At 40.0% G+C, this 26114-nt stretch overlaps 1 protein-coding gene across 3 annotated transcripts in view; it reads left to right on the plus strand.

The window, feature by feature from the left end:
* hwt (heavyweight) overlaps positions 1-25818 on the plus strand; it is a 41112-nt gene extending 15294 nt beyond the window's left edge. The window contains exons 4-10 of one of the 3 annotated variants that reach the window (XR_008406864.2): positions 315-524; positions 2055-3389; positions 10609-10717; positions 23036-23138; positions 23599-23677; positions 24199-24318; positions 24835-24975. Coding sequence is in view for 2 of the 3 variants with exons in the window: in XM_053775155.2 (XP_053631130.1) it covers positions 315-524; positions 2055-3389; positions 10609-10717; positions 23036-23138; positions 24199-24318; positions 24835-25024 (2067 nt within the window). In the remaining variant the exon portion in view is untranslated. Of the gene's footprint in view, positions 1-314; positions 525-2054; positions 3390-10608; positions 10718-23035; positions 23139-23598; positions 23678-24198; positions 24319-24834 lie in introns of all 3 variants that reach the window. The other 2 variants (XM_053775155.2, XM_053775156.2) reach the window with 2 other exon arrangements.
* Positions 25819-26114: the final 296 nt, after the last annotated feature.

The raw sequence follows: 26114 nt of genomic DNA on the forward strand, positions 1-26114 counted from the left end.
CTTTGGTATCATTTACCTTTAGAGCAAGATTCTTCACCATTTTAAAAGATAATTTTTTGTTTTAAATTGCAACACAACAGGCTTTTAATTTTTGGGGATGTCAACAGTAAAAGGGTTAAAGATCTTTATGATAGATAATTAATGCAACACAACTAATAGGACAAGTGCTTAAATACTTTTGGCATGCTTCTTGTAACTTTATTGAGCTTTAATTTTTTGGTAATCATAGCAAACAGTGGCTTTAAGTTAAGTTTGTTGTCTAAGGTTCCCAATCACTAAATATCAAGAGATAAACATAACTAACCTTGCTTCAGCCTTCGTCGTGCTTCCGGCAGGTGGAGAAGAAAAACGAGGATGGAGGGGACCTGATAGATCGCATCGCCAACCACCCTATCCTACAGCTTTTGAATCTGCGGAGGCGTTCACGGCAAAGTGGAAACAGTGGTGGAAATGGTTGTTTCAGAGCCAGGACTCTTCCAGGCAATGCTATTGTGGCTTCTACCTCTTCTGATCCTAAGTTCCAGGTAATGTCTTGTTGTCTGTGCAGTAGCATTTGGAAAATGAAATAGTTTGTAGATGAATTAATAATATGGGCAATATCATATAATTACAGTGGACCCCCGGTTAACGATTTTAATCCGTGCAAGAGGGCTCATCGTTATGCGAAATAATCGTTATGCGAATGAATTTTCCCCATAAGAAATAATGGAAATAAAATTAATCCGTGCAAGACGCCCAAAAGTATGAAAAAAATTTTTTTTTACCACATGAAATGTTAATTTTAATACACACAAACTGAAAAAGGCATGCACAATTACATGACACTTACTTTTATTGAAGATCTGGTGATGATTGATGGGATGGGAGGAGGGGAGAGCATTATCTTCTTACTGTTTAGAAGGGGAATCCCCTTCCATTAGGACTTGAGGTAGCAAGTCCTTTTCTGGGGTTACTTCCCTTCTTCTTTTAATGCCACTAGGACCAGCTTGAGAGTCACTGGACCTCTGTCGCACAACAAATCTGTCCATAGAGCTCTGTACCTCCCGTTCCTTCAAGACTTTCCTAAAATGGGCCATAACATTGTCATTGAAATAGTCACCAGCACGGCTTGCAACAGCTGTGTCAGGGTGATTTTCATCTATAAAGGTTTGCAGTTCAACCCACTGTGCACACATTTCCTTAATCTTTGAAGTAGGCACAATGGATTCCACAACTGGCATAGGCTTCTCAGGGTTAGCCCCAAACCCTTCAAAATCTTTCTTAATTTCCATACTAATTCTCACCCTTTTTACCACAGGGTTGGCACTAGAAGCTTTCTTGGGGCCCATGGTCACTTATTTTCCAGAAACAGCACCGAAAACACTGTAATAATACGAAATATTCCGAGTGTATGCTTGGATGTTACCGCGGAGGCTGGCTGGTAAACAATGGGACGGCCGGCACATGTGAGGGCACATTGGACGCGTCTCGGACGAAAATCGGTAAGCGGGTTTTTAATCGGTATGCGCGGCAAAAATTTTGCGATAAAAGTAATCGGTATGCGGAAAAATCGCTATGTGATGCCATCGTTATGCGGGGGTCCACTGTATACTAGTTTTGTAGTACGTACTTATATATTGAAGGGCACATTAGCAAGTCCTAGTAAATAACTTTCAAAATACTTCAGAAATGATATATTGTTTGGCTTCAATCAATTTTGGAAGCTTCGGTTTAGAAATGGACGGCTTTTGACAAGCGACTTTCATATTTTATTGTGCAGTAATCTTTATGCTTTAAAGACATATATGTATAATGTATTTCTTTCTGTGATTGGTAAAACGTAACTAAGTTTAGTGCAACCTTATGGGTATTCTTCTTAACTTTGGTTTTCTTAATCACTTACGAGACGCTCTTTATTTTTGGATTATATAAGAGTATTGTTACTTGTTACAGTGCAGTGTATTAGTCACTGCTTGACTTAAAAAAGATTTGTAAGTCTAAAGTTGTGCTAACTTGAGTGTTTAAAATATCTCTATCTGCACACAAGGCTCTTGAATATTTCACATATTTTTCAGGTTGGTGTGTATACTCCGAAAGGTGGTCGTCGCGATCGAGGTCGTGGCATAGCACCTCGCCCTGCACGCAGTGTATCCACTCATTACATAACCGAGCACCGTGTCCGCCCTATTGGATTATCAAAGAGTGATGATGAAATTCTTAATCGTGGGTCTGATTCCTTGGATGAAGATGACTACATTGAGGATTACATAGAAGGTCAGAATGCTAAGGAACTCTCTGCAGACTTGAATACCCTTCATATGCAGAGTGATGATTATTTTAAAGAAACAGAGAAGGAGAAAAAAAGTTCAAAAAAGAAGAAAAGCAAGTTAAAAGAGCGAGCAGAGCTTAGTAAATCTCAGGCCATCCCTGCTAAACTGCCTTTACGACCCTTAGATTTGCGAAGTCCTCCTGGCACAGCACCATTGCCCATTAAATTCTGCAAAAAAACTCCCATTGCAGATAAAAGTCCCTCCAGTTGGTTTAGTCCCCCAAGACAAAAGGATCTGACCCTCCCTATAAAGAAAAGCCTAAGTAAAGAACTACTGGGATTGAGTAGAAATACACCACCTTGTGAGAGTCACAGCAGCCTCAATGCCTCCATGGAGGTGCTTCTTGATATTTCTTCTCAGAGGGATATAAAATCATGTTTTATGCCCCCTGGAGTGAACGTGAAGTACTCCAGCATTGAAAGTGTCGTGACGGGAAGTACCATGTCTAGTCTTGAGAGTTTACGTAGCTCCATGAGTGACGGTAGCAAGAGCACAGCGAGCAATGAGTCGGCAATGAGTAGTTACAAGAGTTCGTCCTTAGGGAGTGATTCCTCCCTCCTATCCCGTCCTGCCCTCAACCTCAGTGCTCCCCACCGGTCACTTATCCAGTCCGCAAAGTTTCAGATTCTCTCGCCAATTTCTGATAAGTCCCAGGAACCATCATCTGAAAATGGATGCCTTTCCCAGAAAAGTTCTCCGCAAGATTTGGTAGAATTACACTCGGCTATGTCACGTCAGAAGACTCCTTTGCAACCCAGGAATATCCAAGATGATTTCCGCAACTTTCACCACATTCTTCCTGGCCCTCCCAGAGAAGGAGATGTTCAGGGATCAGATAGTGGTATTAGTATTGAGTATGGTCTTCACATAAACAGAAAGCACGAAGCTCCTTATAGTGACTTACCCTTTGACATGCCAAAACTTCGTCGACGATTGGCTGCAGCAAAGATTGGAAAGACAAGTTTGTCGAGCAGCAACTCTTCAATCTCTTCCAGTGGTGCCACAAGCGAAGGAAACCCACGACTAAGTCTTCCTCCAAACTTCCAACCCACAGTCAACCCTGCTGTCTCCAGATTACAAGTATATGTGCATTAATAACATTATGGATTTATTAGCCCCTCTAAAATTTATAGATACTGTACTGTTGTCCCTACAAATTTGTAGGTCTTTGTATTTGCAGATTTTAATTATCCATTGTTTTAATTGAAAGCAATCAATGAATAGATTCAGTAGTCCATGATTTTGCTGCTGAATGGCTTTCCCATGCTCAAATCTTTCTTTATTGAGGCCATAATTTCCTACAAATGTTAATAGTATTAACCAGATTTATTTTTTTTAACACGTTGGCCATTTCCCACCAAGGCAGGCTGACCCAAAAAGAAAGAAAAACTTTCATCATCATTCAACACTTTCATCATCACTCATAATCACTATCTTTGCAGAGGCACTCAGATATGACAATTTAGACGTCCCTCCAAACTGCCAATGGGGATGGATATGGAACGACCCTTAACCTGCCTCCCTTCCCCTACAGATTTAAACAGTCTCCAAGTCATTCTACACTCGCCATCTGACTTATGACGTGTGCGACATACGACCACTCGACTTAGCACTGTGCATCTAGCAGCAGATCCTTTATTGGCAACGTTTCACCCACACAAGTAGAAGTAGTTGTAGTAGTTATACATGTGGTGGAAAAGTCAGCTGGTACATGAGAAAGAAAGGTTACAAAAGCTATGGCTTGGGTAGCATAAAAAATAGGTTGGGCAAGTGTATATGGATGGATGGATTTGAAAAGGCATGTTTCAGTGTCCCTTCTATATTACATATGAAAGGAGGAACACTGCAGCAGGTCTGTTGGCTCAAACTGAGTATGTCCTTTATGTAGTAGCAATTATGTGATGGCAGGGTTTACTGTTTTCAGGAGGATTCTCCCTAAGACTTCAGAGATGATGAAAATGGCTTCGTTTTGTTTGTGTTAGAAATGGTGATTAATGCTGAAGAAGTGTGTGAGATCATTTTTATTTGTAGGTTTTTGGTAAACTTGAAATCTTAGATTGTTATCTACTTTGTGAATGAGGACCTCTAGAAAAGGTAGCTTGTCATTGGACTCTTCTTCAGCATTAATCGCTGTTTCTAACACAATTAAACAAAAGGAAGGCAGCTTCATCATCTCTGAAGTCTTAGTGAGAATCCTCCTGAAAACAGTAAACCCTACCATCACATAATTGCTTTGGCAGGCTGGGTGGGTGGCTGGCTGGCCTGGTGGCTGATTGACTTTGGTTTTCTCTATCTCCATCTGTATCTATCTGTGTGTCTCTGTATCTGCCTATCTCTGTCTCTGTCTCTATCTCACAGATACACATAAATAATTATTTTTTTTTTTTTTTTCAACAAGTCGGCCGTTTCCCACCGAGGCAGGGTGACCCAAAAAAAAGAAAGAAAATCCCCAAAAAGAAAATACTTTCATCATCATTCAACACGTTCACCACACTCGCACATTATCACTGTTTTTGCAGAGGTGCTCAGAATACAACAGTCCAGAAGCATACACATATAAAGACACACAACATATCCCTCCAAACTGCCAATATCCCAAACCCCTCCTTTAAAGTGCAGGCATTGTACTTCCCATTTCCAGGACTCAAGTCCGACTATATGAAAATAACCGGTTTCCCTGAATTATTTTTTATTATTTTTTTTTTTATTATCACACTGGCCGATTCCCACCAAGGCAGGGTGGCCCGAAAAAGAAAAACTTTCACCATCATTCACTCCATCACTGTCTTGCCAGAAGGGTGCTTTACACTACAGTTTTTAAACTGCAACATTAACACCCCTCCTTCAGAGTGCAGGCACTGTACTTCCCATCTCCAGGACTCAAGTCCGGCCTGCCGGTTTCCCTGAATCCCTTCATAAATGTTACTTTGCTCACACTCCAACAGCACGTCAAGTATTAAAGACCATTTGTCTCCATTCACTCCTATCAAACACGCTCATGCATGCCTCCTGGAAGTCCAAGCCCCTCGCACACAAAACCTCCTTTACCCCCTCCCTCCAACCTTTCCTAGGCCGACCCCTACCCCGCCTTCCTTCCACTACAGACTGATACACTCTTGAAGTCATTCTGTTTCGCTCCATTCTCTCTACATGTCCGAACCACCTCAACAACCCTTCCTCAGCCCTCTGGACAACAGTTTTGGTAATCCCGCACCTCCTCCTAACTTCCAAACTACGAATTCTCTGCATTATATTCACACCACACATTGCCCTCAGACATGACATCTCCACTGCCTCCAGCCTTCTCCTCGCTGCAACATTCATCACCCACGCTTCACACCCATATAAGAGCGTTGGTAAAACTATACTCTCATACATTCCCCTCTTTGCCTCCAAGGACAAAGTTCTTTGTCTCCACAGACTCCTAAGTGCACCACTCACTCTTTTTCCCTCATCAATTCTATGATTCACCTCATCTTTCATAGACCCATCCACTTTCCCTGAATCCCTTCACTAAATATTACCCTGCTCACACTCCAACAGATCGTCAGGTCCCAAGTACCATTCGTCTCCATGCACTCCTATCTAACACGCTCATGCACGCTTGCTGGAAGTCCAAGCCCCTTGCCCACAAAACCTCCTTTACCCCCTCTCTCCAACCCTTTCGAGGACAACCCCTACCCCGCCTTCCTTCCCCTATAGATTTATATACTTTCCATGTCATTCTACTTTGATCCATTCTTTCTAAATGACCAAACCACCTCAACAACCCCTCTTCTGCCCTCTGACTAATACTTTTATTAACTCCACACCTTCTCCTAATTTCCACACTCCGAATTTTCTGCATAATATTTACACCACACATTGCCCTTAAACAGGACATCTCCACTGCCTCCAACCGTCTCCTCGCTGCTGCATTTACCATCCAAGCTTCACACCCATATAAGAGTGTTGGTACTACTATACTTTCATACATTCCCTTCTTTGCCTCCATAGATAACGTTTTTTGACTCCACATATACCTCAACGCACCACTCACCTTTTTTCCCTCATCAATTCTATGATTAACCTCATCCTTCATAAATCCATCCGCCGACACGTCAACTCTCAAGTATCTGAAAACATTCACTTCTTCCATACTACTCCTCCCCAATTTGATATCCAATTTTTCTTTATCTAAATCATTTGACACCCTCATCACCTTACTCTTTTCTATGTTCACTTTCAACTTTCTACCTTTACACACATTCCCAAACTCATCCACTAACCTTTGCAATTTTTCTTTAGAATCTCCCATAAGCACAGTATCATCAGCAAAAAGTAACTGTGTCAATTCCCATTTTGAATTTGATTCCCCAAAATTTAATCCCACCCCTCTCCTGAACACCCTAGCATTTACTTCCTTTACAACCCCATCTATAAATATATTAAACAACCATGGTGACATTACACATCCCTGTCTAAGACCTACTTTTACCGGGAAGTAGTCTCCCTCTCTTCTACACACCCTAACCTGAGCCTCACTATCCTCATAAAAACTCTTTACAGCATTTAATAACTTACCACCTATTCCATATACTTGCAACATCTGCCACATTGCTCCTCTATCCACTCTATCATATGCCTTTTCTAAATCCATAAATGCAATAAAAACTTCCCTACCTTTATCTAAATACTGTTCACATATATGCTTCAATGTAAACACTTGATCTACACATCCCCTACCCACTCTGAAACCTCCTTGCTCATCCGCAATCCTCCATTCTGTCTTACCTCTAATTCTTTCAATTATAACCCTACCGTACACTTTTCCTGGTATACTCAGTAAGCTTATTCCTCTATAATTTTTACAGTCTCTTTTGTCCCCTTTCCCTTTATATAAAGGGACTATACATGCTCTCTGCCAATCCCTAGGTACCTTCCCCTCTTTCATACATTTATTAAACAGAAGTACCAACCACTCCAACACTATATCCCCCCTGCTTTTAACATTTCTGTCATGATCCCATCAGTTCCAGCTACTTTACCCCCTTTCATTTTACGTAATGCCTCACATACCTCCCCCACACTTACATTCTTCTCTTCTTCACTCCTAAAAGATGGTATACCTCCCTGACCAGTGCATGAAATTACTGCCTCTGTTTCTTCCTTAACATTTAAAAGTTCCTCAAAATATTCTCGACATCTACCTAATACCTCCATCTCCCCATCTACTAACTCCCCTACTCTGTTTTTAACTGACAAATCCATATTTTCCCTTGGCTTTCTTAACTTGTTTAACTCACTCCAAAATTTTTTCTTATTTTCATTAAAATTTCTTGACAGTGCCTCTCCCACTCTATCATCTGCTCTCCTTTTGCACTCTCACCACTCTCTTTACCTTTCTTTTACTCTCCATATACTCTGCTCTTCTTATAACACTTCTGCTTTGTAAAAACCTCTCATAAGCTACCTTTTTCTCTTTTATCACACCCTTTACTTCATCATTCCACCAATCACTCCTCTTTCCTCCTGCCCCCACCCTCCTATAACCACAAACTTCTGCCCCACATTCTAATACTGCATTTTTAAAACTATTCCAACCCTCTTCAAACCCCCCACTACTCATCTTTGCACAAGCCCACCTTTCTGCCAATAGTCGCTTATATCTCACCCGAACTTCCTCCTCCCTTAGTTTATACACTTTCACCTCCCTCTTACTTGTTGTTGCCACCTTCCTCTTTTCCCATCTACCTCTTACTCTAACTGTAGCTACAACTAAATAATGATCCGATATATCAGTTGCTCCTCTATAAACATGTACATCCTGGAGCCTACCCATCAACCTTTTATCCACCAATACATAATCTAATAAACTACTTTCATTACGTGCTACATCATACCTTGTATATTTATTTATCCTCTTTTTCATAAAATATGTATTACTTATTACCAAATTTCTTTCTACACAGCTCAATTAAAGGCTCCCCATTTACATTTACCCCTGGCACCCCAAATTTACCTACTACTCCCTCCATAACATTTTTACCCACTTTAGCATTGAAATCCCCAACCACCATTACTCTCACACTTGATTCAAAACTCCCCACGCATTCACTCAACATTTCCCAAAATCTCTCTCTCTCCTCTACACTTCTCTCTTCTCCAGGTGCATACACGCTTATTATAACCCACTTTTCACATCCAATCTTTATTTTACTCCACATAATCCTTGAATTAATACATTTATAGTCCCTCTTTTCCTGCCATAGCTTATCCTTCAACATTATTGCTACTCCTTCTTTAGCTCTAACTCTATTTGAAACCCCTGACCTAATCCCATTTATTCCTCTCCACTGAAACTCTCCCACCCCCTTCAGCTTTGTTTCACTTAAAGCCAGGACATCCAGCTTCTTCTCATTCATAACATCCACAATCATCTCTTTCTTATCATCTGCACAACATCCACGCACATTCAGACTTCCCACTTTGACAATTTTCTTCTTCTTATTCTTTTTAGTAATCTTTACAGGAAAAGGGGTTACTAGCCCATTGTTCCCGGGATTTTAGTTGACTTTTACAACACACATGACTTACGGAGGAAAGATTCTTATTCCACTTCCCCATGGATATAAAAGGAAAATTAATAAGACCAAGAACTATTAAGATAAAATAAAAGAAAACTCAGATGAGTGTGTATAAATAAATGTATAAATAAATAATTATACATAGTGTAAATTACCTAGGATAACCCCAAAAATCCAGACAAAGTGCTATACTGTGCTTGTAGATATAAGGCATAATAAGCATGACTGGCAAGTAATACGCATTTTCATTTGTTCAGGAATCAGACGTGATGACGCTGATTCTGTTGGTTCTGAGACAGAAAGAGAGACGAGCAGACATACAGACAGACATACAGACAGACATACAGGCAGACAGAAAGACAGATAAGCAGAAACAGATAAAGAGACAGAGCTAGACAGATAGACAAATAGACAGACAGATACACAAACAGATGGACAGACAGACACAGACATGTTTATATGTAACAGTGAAAATAAACAAACCCAAGGCAGTGCACGATCATCAAGTGTCACTCTAACATGTCTAAAACATTGCTGGGACCTATAAATACTTTGTGGACATGACCAACTATAAGACTTATTATTCCTTCTTTCGTCACTTATGAGAGAAAACAGATCTATCACGAGGGCAAACTGTAATAGATGCTCATAACTGAAAAAAAAGGGATTTTTTTCGAGAAAAAATTTTCCCGAGTACTCGGGTATGCACGTGCTTTCGGCTATTATCTCGGAAGTAAGTTATTTCCCTATTTTGTGAAAACCAATTAAGATTAAGCTTTAATTTTTTACGTATCCCTATCGGCAATTTTCTAGGTTTGACTTACGTCCATTTTGACTTACAACCGGTTGGTTGGAACCAAGCTCGGTCGTAAGTCGGATGGTACCTGTACTTTGTTTCATTCTCTCTAAAGGATCAAACCACCTCAACAGCCCCTCTTCAGCCCTCTGACTAATACTTTTAGTAACTCCACACCACCTAATTTCCACACTACAAATTCTCTGCATAATATTTACACCACACATTGCCCTTAGACAGGACATCTCCACTGCCTCCTCACTGCAGCAATTACAACCCATGCTTCACGCCCATATAAGAGTAATAAAATACAGAGATATGGTTTCTGAAACAAAATGAACCCTAATCTAAAGTGGAATTTATTTGGTAGACATAATTTTGTATTATTTGTGTTTTCTACATTTGCAAGACCTCTAGGATCATATCCTTCCAATGAATTTAGAGGGATGACTGTACAGTTTACATCAGTGTATGGTATTCTTTGTCACTCATACTCATGAAGCTGGTATCTTTTCAGGAGTGTTTCTTCAAGTAGTGGGAGGGGGAAGGGAGGGAAGGGGTGGGTGCATTAATTAATGCTGGTGAAGGACTTGAAAAATTGGAGATGCCTTTCCCTTTTCTTGAATCAAAGATGATCAGGTACCTCCCATTCCCCAAGTGTTGTATGACCCTTACAGGTTTAGCAGCTGTAGGTTGTCACATTACTTTTGAATGTTCAGAAGGGCTATAAAAGTCTTGTATGACTAAGGTCTGTTATGGGTTAAACTACTTCCAAATATTCTGATGTGCAGACAGAGTTTAAAGAGAGAACTTTTTCATGGGCATAGCATATTATTTTGTTTTAAGCTGTTAGATCTTTTTGCTACTTTTACAAGGGAGAGTACCACCTTGTGTAGCTCTGAAGTAATATTAATGGCAACAACCTCTGATTCAACAGATTTTGGAGGTTCGCAGTGGCACTTCCTCATCCAACTCTAGTGACTGGGACACTCGGTCGTCAGCAGAGAGCAGTGATGAACAAGGCACACCAAAGCTCAGAAACAAAGGTAAGAGATATTTGTTCTTTTCAATACATTGGCCGTCTCCCACTGAGGCAGGGTGACCCAAAATAAAAAAACACTTTCATTGTCATTCACACATGATCAGTGTCTTTGCAGTGGTGCCCAGATACAACAGTTTAGATATCAATACAAACAGTCAATATCTTAAACCCCCTCCTTTAAAGTGCAGGCATTGTACTTCCCACTTCCAGAACTCAAGTCCGACTAACCGGTTTCCCCAAATCCCTTCACAAAATATTACCCTGCTCACACTCCAACAGTTCATTAGGTCCCAAAAGCCATTCGTCTCCATTCACTCATATCTAACACACTCACATAGGGAAGTGGAGAAGAATCCTTCATAAACCATGCATGTCGTAAGAGGCAACTAAAATGCTAGGAGCAGTGGACTAGTAACCCCTTCTATACAAATTACTAAATGTAAAAAGAGGGAAAACTTTTGTATGTACAGTAAACCCTCATATTACACGGATTTATTTGGCACATTTTGGTTATTACACTGTTGAAAAATTGCGCCATAATTTTATACAACATTTTGTAAAACTAACTTAACACAGTTCAGTTTGCGGGAGGGGAAAAAATTTGGAGCGTCATATGCAGAATATTTCCCTAGCTCAGGCCACTGTCTGGCTGTGAGTGAGACCACCGTCTCAATGGAGCTGCACTGGGCTTCAAGGCAGCAAAGGATCGCTTCACCTTGTTCCTTTGCGGTAATGCGTTAGGTGATTTCAAGTGTACGCCCATGGTTATTTACTACTCTAAGAATCCTCTTGCTTTGAAAGGTGTAGATAAAAACACCTTACCAGTAATTTGGAGGTCAAACCAGTCAGCATGGATGACAGAGGAAATATTTATTGATTGGTTTATGCATCACTTTATTCCTGAAGTCAAGTTTTACCTGCACAGCAAGAACTTTGCATTCAAGGCTCTCTTCATTCTTGATAATTCCCATACTCGTCCACAAGCTTTGATGGATGTGATCCCACATGTAAAAGTTGTATTTTTACCTCCAAATACAACATCTTTGATACAACTAATGGATCATGGAGTTAAGTTATTCAAGTGTAATTACACAAAAATAATGAAAAAACTAGTTGCATCAGTGGACCCAGACTCCAACCTGGCAGTACCAAACTTATGGAATAATGTACTGCAGGGTAAAAGAAGCCAGAGATCCATTACAGAATTTATGTACACTCCAGTACAACCATTGACTTTAGTACCAGAACTTCATCCATCCACTTCTGCCGACAACCAACAATCATCCACCTCAGCTCAATAGGGCCACATTATGCTTTTCCACTCTCTTCACCATCACTGGCATACACCATTTGTAGTCTTAAGCAACAAAAACATTATCATTTTTATTTTTGTAAGATCTGGATGTCTTAAAAAAAGTTGTTTGGTTTTTTGGGGGCCCCTGGAATGTAATCCTATTTTTCCCATAAGTTCTTCAGTTTATATAACACAGATTTATCTAACTCGGCATTTTCAGGAACATAACTACCATGTAATATGAGGGTCTACTGTATGTATCTCCCTCCCTCCCTCTGTTTCTCCCTTTCTCCCTCTCTCTCCCTTTATTCCTCTTTCTTCCTCACTTTTTCCCTCCCTCTCTTAATAAAAATATTGTAAGTCTGTCTATCTTAAATGGAGTGATGGTGGAGGGTGTGTTGGGAGGGAGAGTGGAAGGGGGTAAGGCATGCCGAGGCGGGAGGAATAATGTTCGTGTACCAGATACAGGCGGCGGAAGACTTGCAACAGGAATGTATATACAGTGGACCCCCACCTTACGATATTAATCCGGTCCTGAGAGCTCATCGTAAGCCGAAATTATCGTTAGCCAAATTAATTTTCCCCATAAGAAATAATGGAAATCAAATTAATCCGTTCCTGACACCCCAAAGTATGAAAAAAACAATTTTTTTTACCACGTGAAATATTAATTTTAATACACACAAACTGAAGAAGACATGCGCAATTACTACTCTACTAAGAATAGAATACATGACACTTACCTTTATTGAAGATCTGGTGATGATTGATGGGATGGGAGGAGGGGAGAGTGTGGAAGTTATTGTTTAGAAGGGGAATCCCCTTCCATTAGGGCTTTAGGTAGCAAGTCCTTTTCCGGGGTTACTTCCCTTCTTCTTTTAATGCCACTAGGACCAGCTTGAGAGTCACTGGACCTCTGTCGTACAACAAATCTGTCCATAGAGCTCTGTACCTCCCGTTCCTTTAAGACTTTCCTAAAATGGGCCATAACATTGTCATTGTACAGGTTGCCAACACGGCTTGCAGTAGCTGTGTCAGGGTGATTTTCATCCATAAAGGTTTGCAGTTGAACTCACTTTTCACACATTTCCTTAATCTCTTTTTTCAATTCCATACTAATTCTTGCCCTTTTTACCACTAGAAGCTTTCTTGGGGTCCATTGTGACTTATTTTGCAGTTACAAACACTAAAAACACTGGGATAATGTGAAATATACCGAATGTATGCGTAGATGCAACCACACTGGCTGGCTTGTGAACACTGGCACTGAGGCCACATGTGGAACGCGTCCCGGACGAATCACGTAAGGCGAGTTTTTTATCGTGAGGCGAGGCAAAATTTTTGCGTTCAAATGCTTCGTATGGCGGATTTATACGTCTTATGAGCCACAGTGTTTGATGTTCATATATATACTCAAAAATTCTAGTGGCTTCATATCAAGCAGGAGAAAGCTGGTAGGCCCACATGTGAGAGAATGGGTCTGTGTGGTCAGTGTGCACCATATAAAAAAAATCCTGCAGCATGCAGTGCATAATGAATAAAAAACTCCGACTGTGTTTTTGGATTAAAATGCCGAATTTGCGGTGTATTTTCGTATAGTATTTATGGTTGTATTCTTGTTTTCTTGGTCTCATTTGATAGAATAGAAAACCTATTATAGAAATAGAGGTGATTTTGAGTGGTTTTACAATGAAAAGAACTTGAAATGGAGCTCAAAGTAGGGGAAATGTTTTATTTTTGCCTATGTTCAAAAGTAAACAAATAATGTCATTGTCCAATAAACGTCCAACTAGCCATTCTAATATGCAGTCATGAATGGGTTGACATTATTTATACAATTATTACAATATTGCAGTAGTCTGCATAACAGTAAATCTCCTATTTTTTGTTTGAATAAAAATTCAAAATAGAAAGCAAGAGTAATATCAGAGGGGCCTGGAGATGTGACTGATGAACAAAGAAAATGTTATTTTAGTACCAGGAATGTCTGCATTGTTCATTCGGGACCCCATTTTGAAATTGGCATATTTTTTAATTTGCGTGAAATTGGCCAAATTGCAAATTTCTGACCACATTATTGGGTAGTTGAAATTGGTAAATGGGCAGTTTCTTGTACTCAATCGATAGAACAAATGGAGTTCTAAAGAAATAGCTATGAGTTTGGTCAACTGGGACAATGGAATTAGCCGAAAATAGGGCTCAAAGTGGGCGAAATCGCAGATTTGTAAACATCACCAAGGTCGCTAAATTTGCGAGAGTGTAATTCTGTAAGTTTTCCATCAAATTTCATTCTTTTGGTGTTATTACCATCGGGAAAAGATTCTCTATCATTTCACGAGAATTTTTTATTTTTTTTTTCCCCTCGACACCAGGAGACACCTCAGGATTTAGGGTTGCGGCAGTCAAAGGGTTAAATCAACAGTCAAACCTCGGTTTTTGTATGCCCTAGTTTTCATACGATTTGGTTTTTGACGACTTTTTTCGTCAAAATTTTGTCCCAGTTTTCATACACCTGCTCGGTTTTCATACAGTTGAAAGTGGTCCTTACCAAACTTGTTCGCCTGCCCATGACTTGGCCACTCATTTCCCAAAATCAAGCACTCACAGAAAGCATCCCATGCGTTAGTGACTCAATCTGCCTTTGTTTCTCGTTGAGTGAGCATCACCCCGTGCGTTCATCCAAAATATTTCGTAATAATCCATTGTTTTTTGTGCTTGTTTATTGAGTGCGACTGCTAAATAAGCCACCATGAGGCCAAAGGAGGAGGAGGAGGAGGAGGAGGATGAAGAGAGAGGGGAGAATGTGCCTTCTTCAGTGATTAAGGACATGTGTGTAAAGTGGAATGAGTTGCAAAGTTTTGTGGAGAAATGTCACCCTAACAAAGCTGTTGCAAGCCGTGTCTGCAACATGTTCATTGACAATGCCTTTCCCATTTTAGACAAATCTTAAAGAGATGCCAAAAACAGACCTTTCTGGACAGATTTTTTGTGTAATGGGTCCAGTGACTCTCAAGCTGGTCCTAGTGCCAGTAAAAGACAAAGAAGGGAAGTAACCCAGGAGAGGGCCTTGATACCTGAATTCCTTATGGACGGGGATTCCCCTTCCAAACAATAACCTCTCCTCCTCCCTCTCCCTTCCTTACCATCTTCCATACACCAACAAGAGTCTGCAATAAAGGTAAATATGATGTTAAATGTTCATTTATCCATTTCATTAGTCATTTATATTTATTTCTAATTTTTTCTGTATATAAAACTATAGTTATTCTCTATAAAATGTATTTTTTGTTAATATTTTTGGGTATCTGGAACAGAATAATTGGATTTATATTATTTCTTATGGGAAATATTGCTTCAGTTTTCTTATGATTAGGTTTTTGTGAGACTTTTTTGAACGGATTAATCACGAAAACCGAGGTTTCACTGTACAATTCTTTAACAGTTCTGGCTGGCTGACCAGCTGTTCTTCCTTGCCCTGCCTGCCCTGTCTCCACTTATAGAAAGCAATCTCTGTGTCTCAGAGAACATAATTTCCAGTTGGACCCTAACTCATCTCTTCCGCCACAATAAAAGTGGATGGGTTCTGGATGAAGCCTGGACCAAACAGACTTGCTGCTAAGCAGAGTTGGTTCATTTTATCGAGCTTATGACTGGACTGGACAGCCATTCAGTATAGCAAATTTGGTCGTCTCCTTGGCTATTTTAATTGAACATCCCATTAAACATAAATATTGAGACTTTTTCCAGCCAGTTTTTTTTTGTCTGTTTTACCTGATATCTGCTTTAGGGGGTGTGTTTTACTGGCCATTTACTTCAGTGAAAAAATTTAGATAGCTGAGAAGATTTAGAGGGTTGAGAAGACATAGATGGCTTAGAAGGCTGAGAAGACGTAAATTTCTGAGAACCACGTGTTTTCTATTATGCTTGGTACCGAGCCAAGCACAAACAATGAACATGTATGGGTGACCTACAGCTCAGGGAACAGTGAAAACATACAGGCCCTGGATGAGGCTACTTTGGCCCATACTGTACAAACATCAGAGTTAGCAAACTTGGCCTGATACTTCAAAAGATAACAGGACTCATTATCGCTATGGACAAAATGTGAAATTATGGACTTTTGTCCATTTTGTTTTATAATTAGAGCATTTGTCTGGTCAATTATTTTTTGTCCAAAATTGACAAAATTCATTAATGTGAGTTTTACTGTATTTTTGTTTAATAGTTTTACCTTGGATGCTTTTATGTATGTTTTGTGTTATTTTTTATTGCCAAGAGAGTTGAGTGATCTCACAGGTCAAAATGCTATTCGAATATCACGGCTTATTTCCTGCCTTTCATTTTTCCCCCTTTCCTCTATTTTTTCCTTCTTTCTTTCATCATTCCTAGGCACTGTACAATCCTTTGGGTTTAGTGTTTCCCTCATACATATGTATGCTGTACCATATGTGCAGTACAGTGGAACCCTGGTTTTCGTCTGGTCCGGTTATCATACAATTCAGTTTTCAACCACTTTTTTCAGCGAAATTTTCCCAGTTTTTGTACATCCGCTCGGAAATCGTCCATAGTAGATGCATTGGCCTGCCCACGGGATGTGGCTGCTCGTACGTTCATGACTCAGTCTGCCTTTGTTACTCGTTCAGTGAGCATTACTCTGCGTGTTCATCCGAAACATTTCTAAATAATCCATTGTTTTTGTGCTTGCAACTGCTAAATAAGCCACCATGGGGCCAAAGTTCTGAGTGCCAGCCCTTTGGTAAAGAAGGTGAGAAACATGATAGAATTCAAGAAAGAATGCATAGAAAAATGTGAAAGTGGCATACGTTTGGCCGAGCTTGCCAGGATGTATGGGAAGTCCAAATCAAAGATTAGTTCCATCCTGGTGGAGAAAATAGAAATCAAGTAAGCTGATGTTGTGAAAGGGGCAAATTTGCTAGTGAAACAGAGATCGCCAACAATTTAAGATGTTGAGTTGTTGTTGGTGTGGATCACCCAAAAAACATTTAGTGGGAGATAGTGTTGTGGAGGCGAAAAGAAAATGCCTGGAATGAGTGCTGCTGTTAGTGAATTTAAGGCCAGCAAAGGCTGGTTCGACAGATTCAGGAAGCGAAGTGGCATACGCAGTGCGGTAAGGCATGGCGAGGCTACGAGTTTGGACAAACGTGGGGCCGAAGAATTCATTGATGAATTCAAGGAGTACGTAGAGGCTGAAGGATTCCTCCCCCAACAAATCTTCAATTGTGACAAAACAGGCCTCTTTTGGAAGAAAATACCAAAGAGGACCTACATTGTGCAGGAGGAAAAGGTACTGCTAGGACACAAGCCTATGAAGAATAGGCTAACTCTTTTTGTTCTTCTATATGACAGCAAGAGTCTTCAGTAAAGGTAAAAGTGATGTTAAATGTTCATTTATCCATTTCATTAGTCATTTATATTTATTTCTCATTGTTTTCTGTATGTAAATCTATAGTTATTCTCTATAAAATGTATTTTTTTTTTTTTTTAATATTTTTGGGTATATGGAGAAAAAGAGAGAGGTTAAGAGAGTGGTGAAGCAATGTAAAAAGAGAGCAAATGAGAGAGTGGGTGAGATGTTATCAACAAATTTTGTTGAAAATAAGAAAAAGTTTTGGAATGAGATTAACAAGTTAAGGAAGCCTAGAGAACAAATGGATTTGTCAGTTAAAAATAGGAGAGGAGAGTTATTAAATGGAGAGTTAGAGGTATTGGGAAGATGGAGGGAATATTTTGAGGAATTGTTAAATGTTGATGAAGATAGGGAAGCTGTGATTTCGTGTATAGGACAAGGAGGAATAACATCTTGTAGGAGTGAGGAAGAGCCAGTTGTGAGTGTGGGGGAAGTTCGTGAGGCAGTAGGTAAAATGAAAGGGGGTAAGGCAGCCAGGATTGATGGGATAAAGATAGAAATGTTAAAAGCAGGTGGGGATATAGTTTTGGAGTGGTTGGTGCAATTATTTAATAAATGTATGGAAGAGGGTAAGGTACCTAGGGATTGGCAGAGAGCATGCATAGTTCCTTTGTATAAAGGCAAAGGGGGTAAAAGAGAGTGCAAAAATTATAGGGGGATAAGTCTGCTGAGTATACCTGGTAAAGTGTATGGTAGAGTTATTATTGAAAGAATTAAAAGTAAGACGGAAAATAGGATAGCAGATGAACAAGGAGGCTTTATGAAAGGTAGGGGGTGTGTGGACCAGGTGTTTACAGTGAAACATATAAGTGAACAGTATTTAGATAAGGCTAAAGAGGTCTTTGTGGCATTTATGGATTTGGAAAAGGCGTATGACAGGGTGGATAGGGGGGCAATGTGGCAGATGTTGCAAGTGTATGGTGTAGGAGGTAGGTTACTGAAAGCAGTGAAGAGTTTTTACGAGGATAGTGAGGCTCAAGTTAGAGTATGTAGGAAAGAGGGAAATTTTTTCCCAGTAAAAGTAGGCCTTAGACAAGGATGTGTGATGTCACCGTGGTTGTTTAATATATTTATAGATGGGGTTGTAAGAGAAGTAAATGCGAGGGTCTTGGCAAGAGGTGTGGAGTTAAAAGATAAAGAATCACACACAAAGTGGGAGTTGTCACAGCTGCTCTTTGCTGATGACACTGCTCTTGGGAGATTCTGAAGAGGAGTTGCAGAGATTGGTGGATGAATTTGGTAGGGTGTGCAAAAGAAGAAAATTAAAGGTGAATACAGGAAAGAGTAAGGTTATGAGGATAACAAAAAGATTAGGTGATGAAAGATTGAATATCAGATTGGAGGGAGAGAGTATGGAGGAGGTGAATGTATTCAGATATTTGGGAGTGGACGTGTCAGCGGATGGGTCTATGAAAGATGAGGTGAATCATAGAATTGATGAGGGGAAAAGAGTGAGTGGTGCACTTAGGAGTCTGTGGAGACAAAGAACTTTGTCCTTGGAGGCAAAGAGAGGAATGTATGAGAGTATAGTTTTACCAACGTTCTTATATGGGTGTGAAGCATGGGTGATGAATGTTGCAGCGAGGAGAAGGCTGGAGGCAGTGGAGATGTCATGTCTGAGGGCAATGTGTGGTGTGAATATAATGCAGAGAATTTGTAGTTTGGAAGTTAGGAGGAGGTGCAGGATTACCAAAACTGTTGTCCAGAGGGCTGAGGAAGGGTTGTTGAGGTGGTTCGGACATGTAGAGAGAATGGAGCGAAACAGAGTGACTTCAAGAGTGTATCAGTCTGTAGTGGAAGGAAGGCGGGGTAGGGGTCAGCCTAGGAAAGGTTGGAGGGAGGGGGTAAAGGAGGTTTTGTGAGCGAGGGACTTTGACTTCCAGCAGGCATGCGTGAGCGTGTTTGATAGGAGTGAATGGAGACAAATGGTTTTTAATACTTGACGTGCTGTTGGAGTGTGAGCAAAGTAACATTTATGAAGGGGTTCAGGGAAACCGGCAGGCTGGACTTGAGTCCTGGAGATGGGAAGTACAGTGCCTGCACTCTGAAGGAGGGGTGTTAATGTTGCAGTTTAAAAACTGTAGTGTAAAGCACCCTTCTGGCAAGACAGTGATGGAGTGAATGATGGTGAAAGTTTTTCTTTTTCGGGCCACCCTGCCTTGGTGGGAATCGGCCAGTGTGATGATAAAAAAAAAAAAAATTTTGGGTGTCTGGAACGGATCAATTGGATTTACAGTAGACTGTCATTTAGCACAGTAGTTACATTCCTGAAAATGCCATGTTTGGTAAAATCATGTTAAATGAACTGAAAAACTTGTGGGAAAAATAGGGTTACATTCCTGGGAGCCCCCAAAAAGCCAAACAACTTTTTTTTAGGCCAATAGATCTTACAAATATAAAAGTGAGTATGTAATTGTAGTTCATTGTCGTGATATATTACTGCTTAAGACTACAAATTCAATAGAAATAATAGTATTTATTACCTTAAATTATGGGTAGTGGTGTGTGTGGATGATTGTGGAGAGAGTGGATATAGATGGTTTGGCCCTACTGGGCTGAGGTGGATGGTTGTTGGTTGTCAACAGAGGTGGATGGTAGAGGTTCTGGTACTGAAGTCGATGGTTGTATTGGAGTGTGCATAAATTCTGTAATGGATCTTTGGGCTCTTTTATCCTGCAATACATTATACAGCTGATGGTAAGGCATCATCAGCTGGTCTAGACCCCGTTTCAAAGCACTGCTTCTAGATTTGTCAGGGTCCTCTTCAGTGAAAAAGTCTGCAACTTTACCAATAATATGGAACTGTTCACATAACTGGTAATCTCCTTGCCAACTGAACAATTTCCTGAACCTGACTCTCAAACAAGGGAAAACCAGTGAAAGAATTAACCACAGAAGGCCATAACTTTCCCCAGCCTGCATTTAATATTGATTGGGGCACTTCATTCCATGTACTTCTAGCATAGCTGATAGCATCTGCAATGTTAAATTTATTCGAGAAGCTTGGTACTGCCAAGTTGGAATCAGAGTCCAATGATACAACTAGTTTTTTCATAACTTTTTTTGTGTAGTTACACTTGAATGACTTAATAACTCCCCAATCCAGTGGTTGTATTAAAGATGTATTTGGAGGTAAAAATACAACTTTTACATGTGAGGTCACATCCAGCAAAGCTTGTGAATGAGTACAGGAGTTAGCAAGAATGAAGAGTCTTGAATGCAAGGTTCTTGCTGTGCAGGTAAAACTTGACTTCAGGAATAAAGTGATGCTTAAATCAGTCAATAAATATTTCCTCTGTCATCCATGCTGACTGGTTTGACCTCCAAATTACTGGTAAGGTGTTTTTATCTACACCTTTCAAAGCACGAGGATTCTTAGAACAGTAAATAACCATGGGTTTACACTTGAAATCACCTGATGCATTACCGCAAAGGAGCAAGGTGAAGCGATCCTTTGCTGTCTTGAAGCCTGGTGCACTCTTCTCTTGCTGACTGATATAAGTTCGTGTTGGCATTTTTTCCAAAAAACACTTGTCTCATCAGCATTAAACACTTGCTGTGGCTCATAGCCACCCTCAGAAATAATTTCCTGCAATTCAGCAGGGAATTTACTTGCTGCTGTATGATTAGCTGAAGCACTTTCACCTGAAAACTTAATATTATGTAACTTATTATGCAACTTAAAGGTGTGGAACCAGCCTGTGCTAAACATACACACCTTTTTCAGACCTTCCTTTCTTATCACACACTGTTTTAAACAATTGTAAGGCCTTTTCCCTAATTAAGATGAAATTAAGTGGTGCACCTTTTTTTGTCTCTTGTTCAATCCACTCAAGCAATAAGTTTTCTGTTTTATTTACTTGTTGGGACCTACATGTCATTCTTTTCATGAGATGATGACACCTTGGGTTATTCATTACACAAGCTCATATATTCGCTTCATTCTTTTTAATTGTACGAACTGACGCTTTTTTAAGGCCATAGGCCCTCACTATATCCACCACACGTGATCCACTCTTAAGCTTGTCTGATATCTCAGTTTTCTTCGCAATTCCTAGACTTGAATGCTTAAACCTTTTCTTGTCACTTTCAGCAACACTTGTATGCTTACTGGGTGCCATGATTGCTTGGCAGATTTAACGAATGGCAATGAAAATATGTAGTACAATGAATGTAAATAAACACAGCGAGGTTCCCCAGTACAGTGGACCCCCGCATAACGATGGCATCGCATAGCGATTTTTCCGCATAACGATTACTTTTATCGCAAAATTTTTGCCCCGCATACCGATTAAAAACCCGCATACCGATTTTCGTCCGAGACGCGTCCAATGTGCCCTCACATGTGCCGGCCGTCCCATTGTTTACCAGCCAGCCTCCGCGGTAACATCCAAGCATACACTCGGAATATTTCGTATTATTACAGTGTTTTCGGTGGTGTTTCTGGAAAATAAGTGACCATGGGCCCCAAGAAAGCTTCTAGTGCCAACCCTGTGGTAAAAAGGGTGAGAATTAGTATGGAAATTAAGAAAGATTTTGAAGGGTTTGGGGCTAACCCTGAGAAGCCTATGCCAGTTGTGGAATCCATTGTGCCTACTTCAAAGATTAAGGAAATGTGTGCAGAGTGGTTTGAACTGCAAACCTTTATAGATGAAAATCACCCTGACACAGCTGTTGCAAGCCGTGCTTGTGACTATTTCAATGACAATGTTATGGCCCATTTTAGGAAAGTCTTGAAGAAACGGGAGGTACAGAGCTCTATGGACAGATTTGTTGTGCGACAGAGGTCCAGTGACTCTGAAGCTGGTCCTAGTGGCATTAAAAGAAGAAGGGAAGTAACCCCAGAAAAGGACTTGCTACCTCAAGTCCTAATGGAAGGGGATTCCCCTTCTAAACAGTAAGAAGATAATGCTCTCCCCTCCTCCCATCCCATCAATCATCACCAGATCTTCAATAAAAGTAAGTGTCATGTAATTGTGCATGCCTTTTTCAGTTTGTGTGTATTAAAATTAACATTTCATGTGGTAAAAAAATTTTTTTTTCATACTTTTGGGCGTCTTGCACGGATTAATTTTATTTCCATTATTTCTTATGGGGAAAATTAATTCGCATAACGATTATTTCGCATAACGATGAGCCCTCTTGCACGGATTAAAATCGTTAACCGGGGGTCCACTGTATCTTCGTCCTACACATGTATGAACCGAACTGGAGGCTGGGAGTGTGGTGGGGGGTGGGTGTGGGTGGCGAGGGGATGGCGGTAGGCCTCCCCCATTGACTCAATGGTATAACCCACCCTGGATGACCGGGCAACAGCGCGCTCAAAAATTTTTCCCCTCCCGCGAATCGTGTTAAATTGATTATATGACGTGTTACATAAAATTTTGTCGCAGTTCTTCAATCGTGCTATACTCAAATCGTGCCAAATAAACTTGTGCTAAATGACTGTCTACTGTACATTATCTCTTGTGGGAAACATTACTCAGTTTTCGTACAAATCAGTTTTCGGCTGACCTTCTGGAACAGATTAAAGACAAAAACTGGGGTTCCACTGTATATGTTAGTGCACTTTTGATGGTAAGTGTCATTGGCTTTTGCAGATGGTAGCCAAGTTAAAAGTGGACTGGCCTTGGATCTGGGATGTGCTGCAATGGCCATAAAAGGAGAGAAAGTGGATGTGAAGCTGCCACTGATGAAGCAGGGGTAAGTAAAGTCATGCTGGTCTGCAGTAATGTATCTCTGCTTCATTTGTTCACTCAGGGTGACACATTATTCCTTTGGTGTACTGTAATATATTTATAAAATTTGTTGCTTGTGCTGTAAATGTAATCAAATATTTACGGGGAAGTGCTAAACCCATTGGGGGTTATGGCATCTGGGGAATGGGAGGTAATCAGACTTGATCTGAGGAAATGAATGGTTGCTTCTTGTTACTTCCAAGGCAAATATAATTATTGTGTAAATATATTTTGAAGGAAAATTATATTCCCCTTCAGCATATATTTTTAATAGGAACAAAGCATCAAAGGATATACAGTATTTAGATTTATTGTTTAACATGCATTTTCTGTTATATTTATTATCTCTACCTCCTTTTCCACAAGGAACGAGGTAGATGGTGCAATTTAATCCTTTGCTCTGTTTGTGTATCCTCCACCTGCAGTGAGTGGAAGGAACAGACTCTTCCATACTGCTCCATCCCTTCATCACTATTCACTGCGCTCACTAAGCTGATCTCTCAGGTGAGGCTTGTGCCTCCATTCAGACTCGACTCTTCTCTCAAAATATACTGTCACTGCACACAGTCGACAAGCACTTTATTGGCAATTTTTTTCTTTAACACCAATTTCTCTTGACAGCTCATTCACCACTTCTGCATATTCTTTCACAAATGATATATGAAAATATAGTAAGTAAGTTTTGCATTCTTTGGAAGTTATGTTATTGGAGCAATGGGAAATTTTTTCCTCCAGTTGATTTTAAAGAATAAACTTTGATAGGGAGAATGATAGCTATGTTAGTAAGATATATACGTTACAGTACAGGGTGTTTAAAGCCCATTGATAGAAATTTTGTTAATGCTCTTCAAATTGATTGGAAGCTTTTCAATGTGATTTTTACCCTATTCACCTGGGAAGGAATAACATATAAGGATTAGATAACTATGTAATTATAGATAGATGAAAGAGAAATAGAGATGGAGGGAACTGATCAGAGTGCAAGTATTAAAAAAGATGTTTATTACTGAACCTGTGTTTTGCAGCTGGTACCATGGTGCATTGAGCAGAACTGAAGCAGAGGCTACACTCAGATCATGCTCGGAAGGCAGCTATCTCGTGCGCTCTCTTGATGTCTCTCGCCATGAATACTCTCTGGGGTTAAAGTAAGCTCTTAATATTGAGTTGTACAAGTAGCAAAACATTTTTGAAAAATTCTTGACTGGTTGGTTTGTTAAGTTTACAGCATATTGATTGTATGAGGTTAATTAAGGCTGCTTTAATCCTGCTTTAAGGGTGCTTTAAGAATGCTTTAATCCCTAACATAAGGATTAAAGTAATCTGTGTGTGTATGTACAGATATATGTACCTTGTATAAATGTACATTGAGAGATGTTCATCCCTTTGTGCGTATATAAGATTTTTGCAGGACTCGCCAGTAGTGAAGTGGGATGCAGCTTTAAACGTGTTTATGTAAGCTTTAAACATATGAAGCCCCTCAAGTGAGATTCCTTGATGCTGTTGATGGGCTCTTGATCTTCTTTCTTGGACTGAACCTGAATGCCTCCCATTCTTGCAAGCACTGTATGACCCTTACAGGTTTCGTGCTCCCTATGAATGTAATAATAATAATAATTTAAACACATAGAAAGAATATTTATTTACTTATCTGTTCTTCCTAGGTCTGCTCGTGGATACATGCATCTTCGAATACAGTTTGACTGTAAGACCGGCCAGTACATGCTAGGGAGGGGCACCAAGCAGTTTTCTTCGGTGCCCCACATGATCCAGCACTATAGCATTTTTCGACTACCAATCAAGGGTGCCGAACACATGGTCCTGCTGCAACCTGTGATTCATGAAACCCTTTAGTCAAGCTACAGGAAAAATTTGTTGTCAGGTTCATCTGAAGTCATGTAGAAATTCTTGTTTTGAATCTGCATCATAATCAGTGATCAGTCTTGGAATACTTCCCGGTTATGATCAACATTTCATCTGTGGATGAGAGGGTAATGGGTTGCGAGCTTAAAACTAAGTCTGATTGTTACTGATTGTGTTGTGGGTTCACAGTGAAACCTAGTTGCCAATCCTTTGCCAAACCTTGTGCATCTTCCAGAATTCTTAATAATCTTTCTAGTGCATATTTAAGTGAAGTACTCAATGATAACTTCTACCTTTTCCAGTAGTTTTCAGGCTCCTTCTAGTCAAATCTTCACTCTCTATAGAATGCCCTATAGTAGATACCGTGCATTATCATTGTACAGAAATGTTGTAGGAGATTGTGCAGTTGCTGCACCACAACTCTTGCTTTTGCTCTAGGTTGGGCCAATTTTTTTTGTAGAACCAAAATTACTGTAGAATCGAAAATTCCTTCATCTATCTAATAGATAAGAACATTCCAATGCCAGTATGTATGGTTTAATCTAGTACAAATTGTGAGGATATTGTCTACCGAAGAGTACCTCTGGTAAGAGCTCCTGATAATGCACACTCTTGAAGTACTGGCCATGGGGAGATGTAGCTGGTGGATTTTGTGAACATTAGGAATTAAATTAACATTTTGTAGCTCAAGGTCTTGCAGAACACTATGTATTTTGCCTGTAAACATTCCATGTATTTTAAGCTACATAAAATTTTGCTGCCTGCTGCATTTTTCTCCATTATTTTTGCAGATTTTTAAATAATAAATTTTTTTATTAAGGGGAAAAGCATGTAAAAAATTTCCCTTCTTGTTTTATAATATGTGATGTTTGTTCAAAAAGTTTTCTCAGGTTTCCAACAGTATGATGGAGTGATAGTCTTCGGGCCAACAAAGGCAAAAATTCGACTCCACTACCCATGTAAAAATTTGAATTGCAGGATGAATAGTGTCAAAAATGCGCTTAATTTTAAATTTAGAGATTATCGAAGTAGTGACAAATGGATTGAAATAGGCCTAGCCTTTAGGAACACACTGTACCTT

This window comes from Cherax quadricarinatus, chromosome 11 (genome assembly GCF_038502225.1).
Source record: "Cherax quadricarinatus isolate ZL_2023a chromosome 11, ASM3850222v1, whole genome shotgun sequence".
NCBI lineage: Eukaryota > Metazoa > Arthropoda > Malacostraca > Decapoda > Parastacidae > Cherax > Cherax quadricarinatus.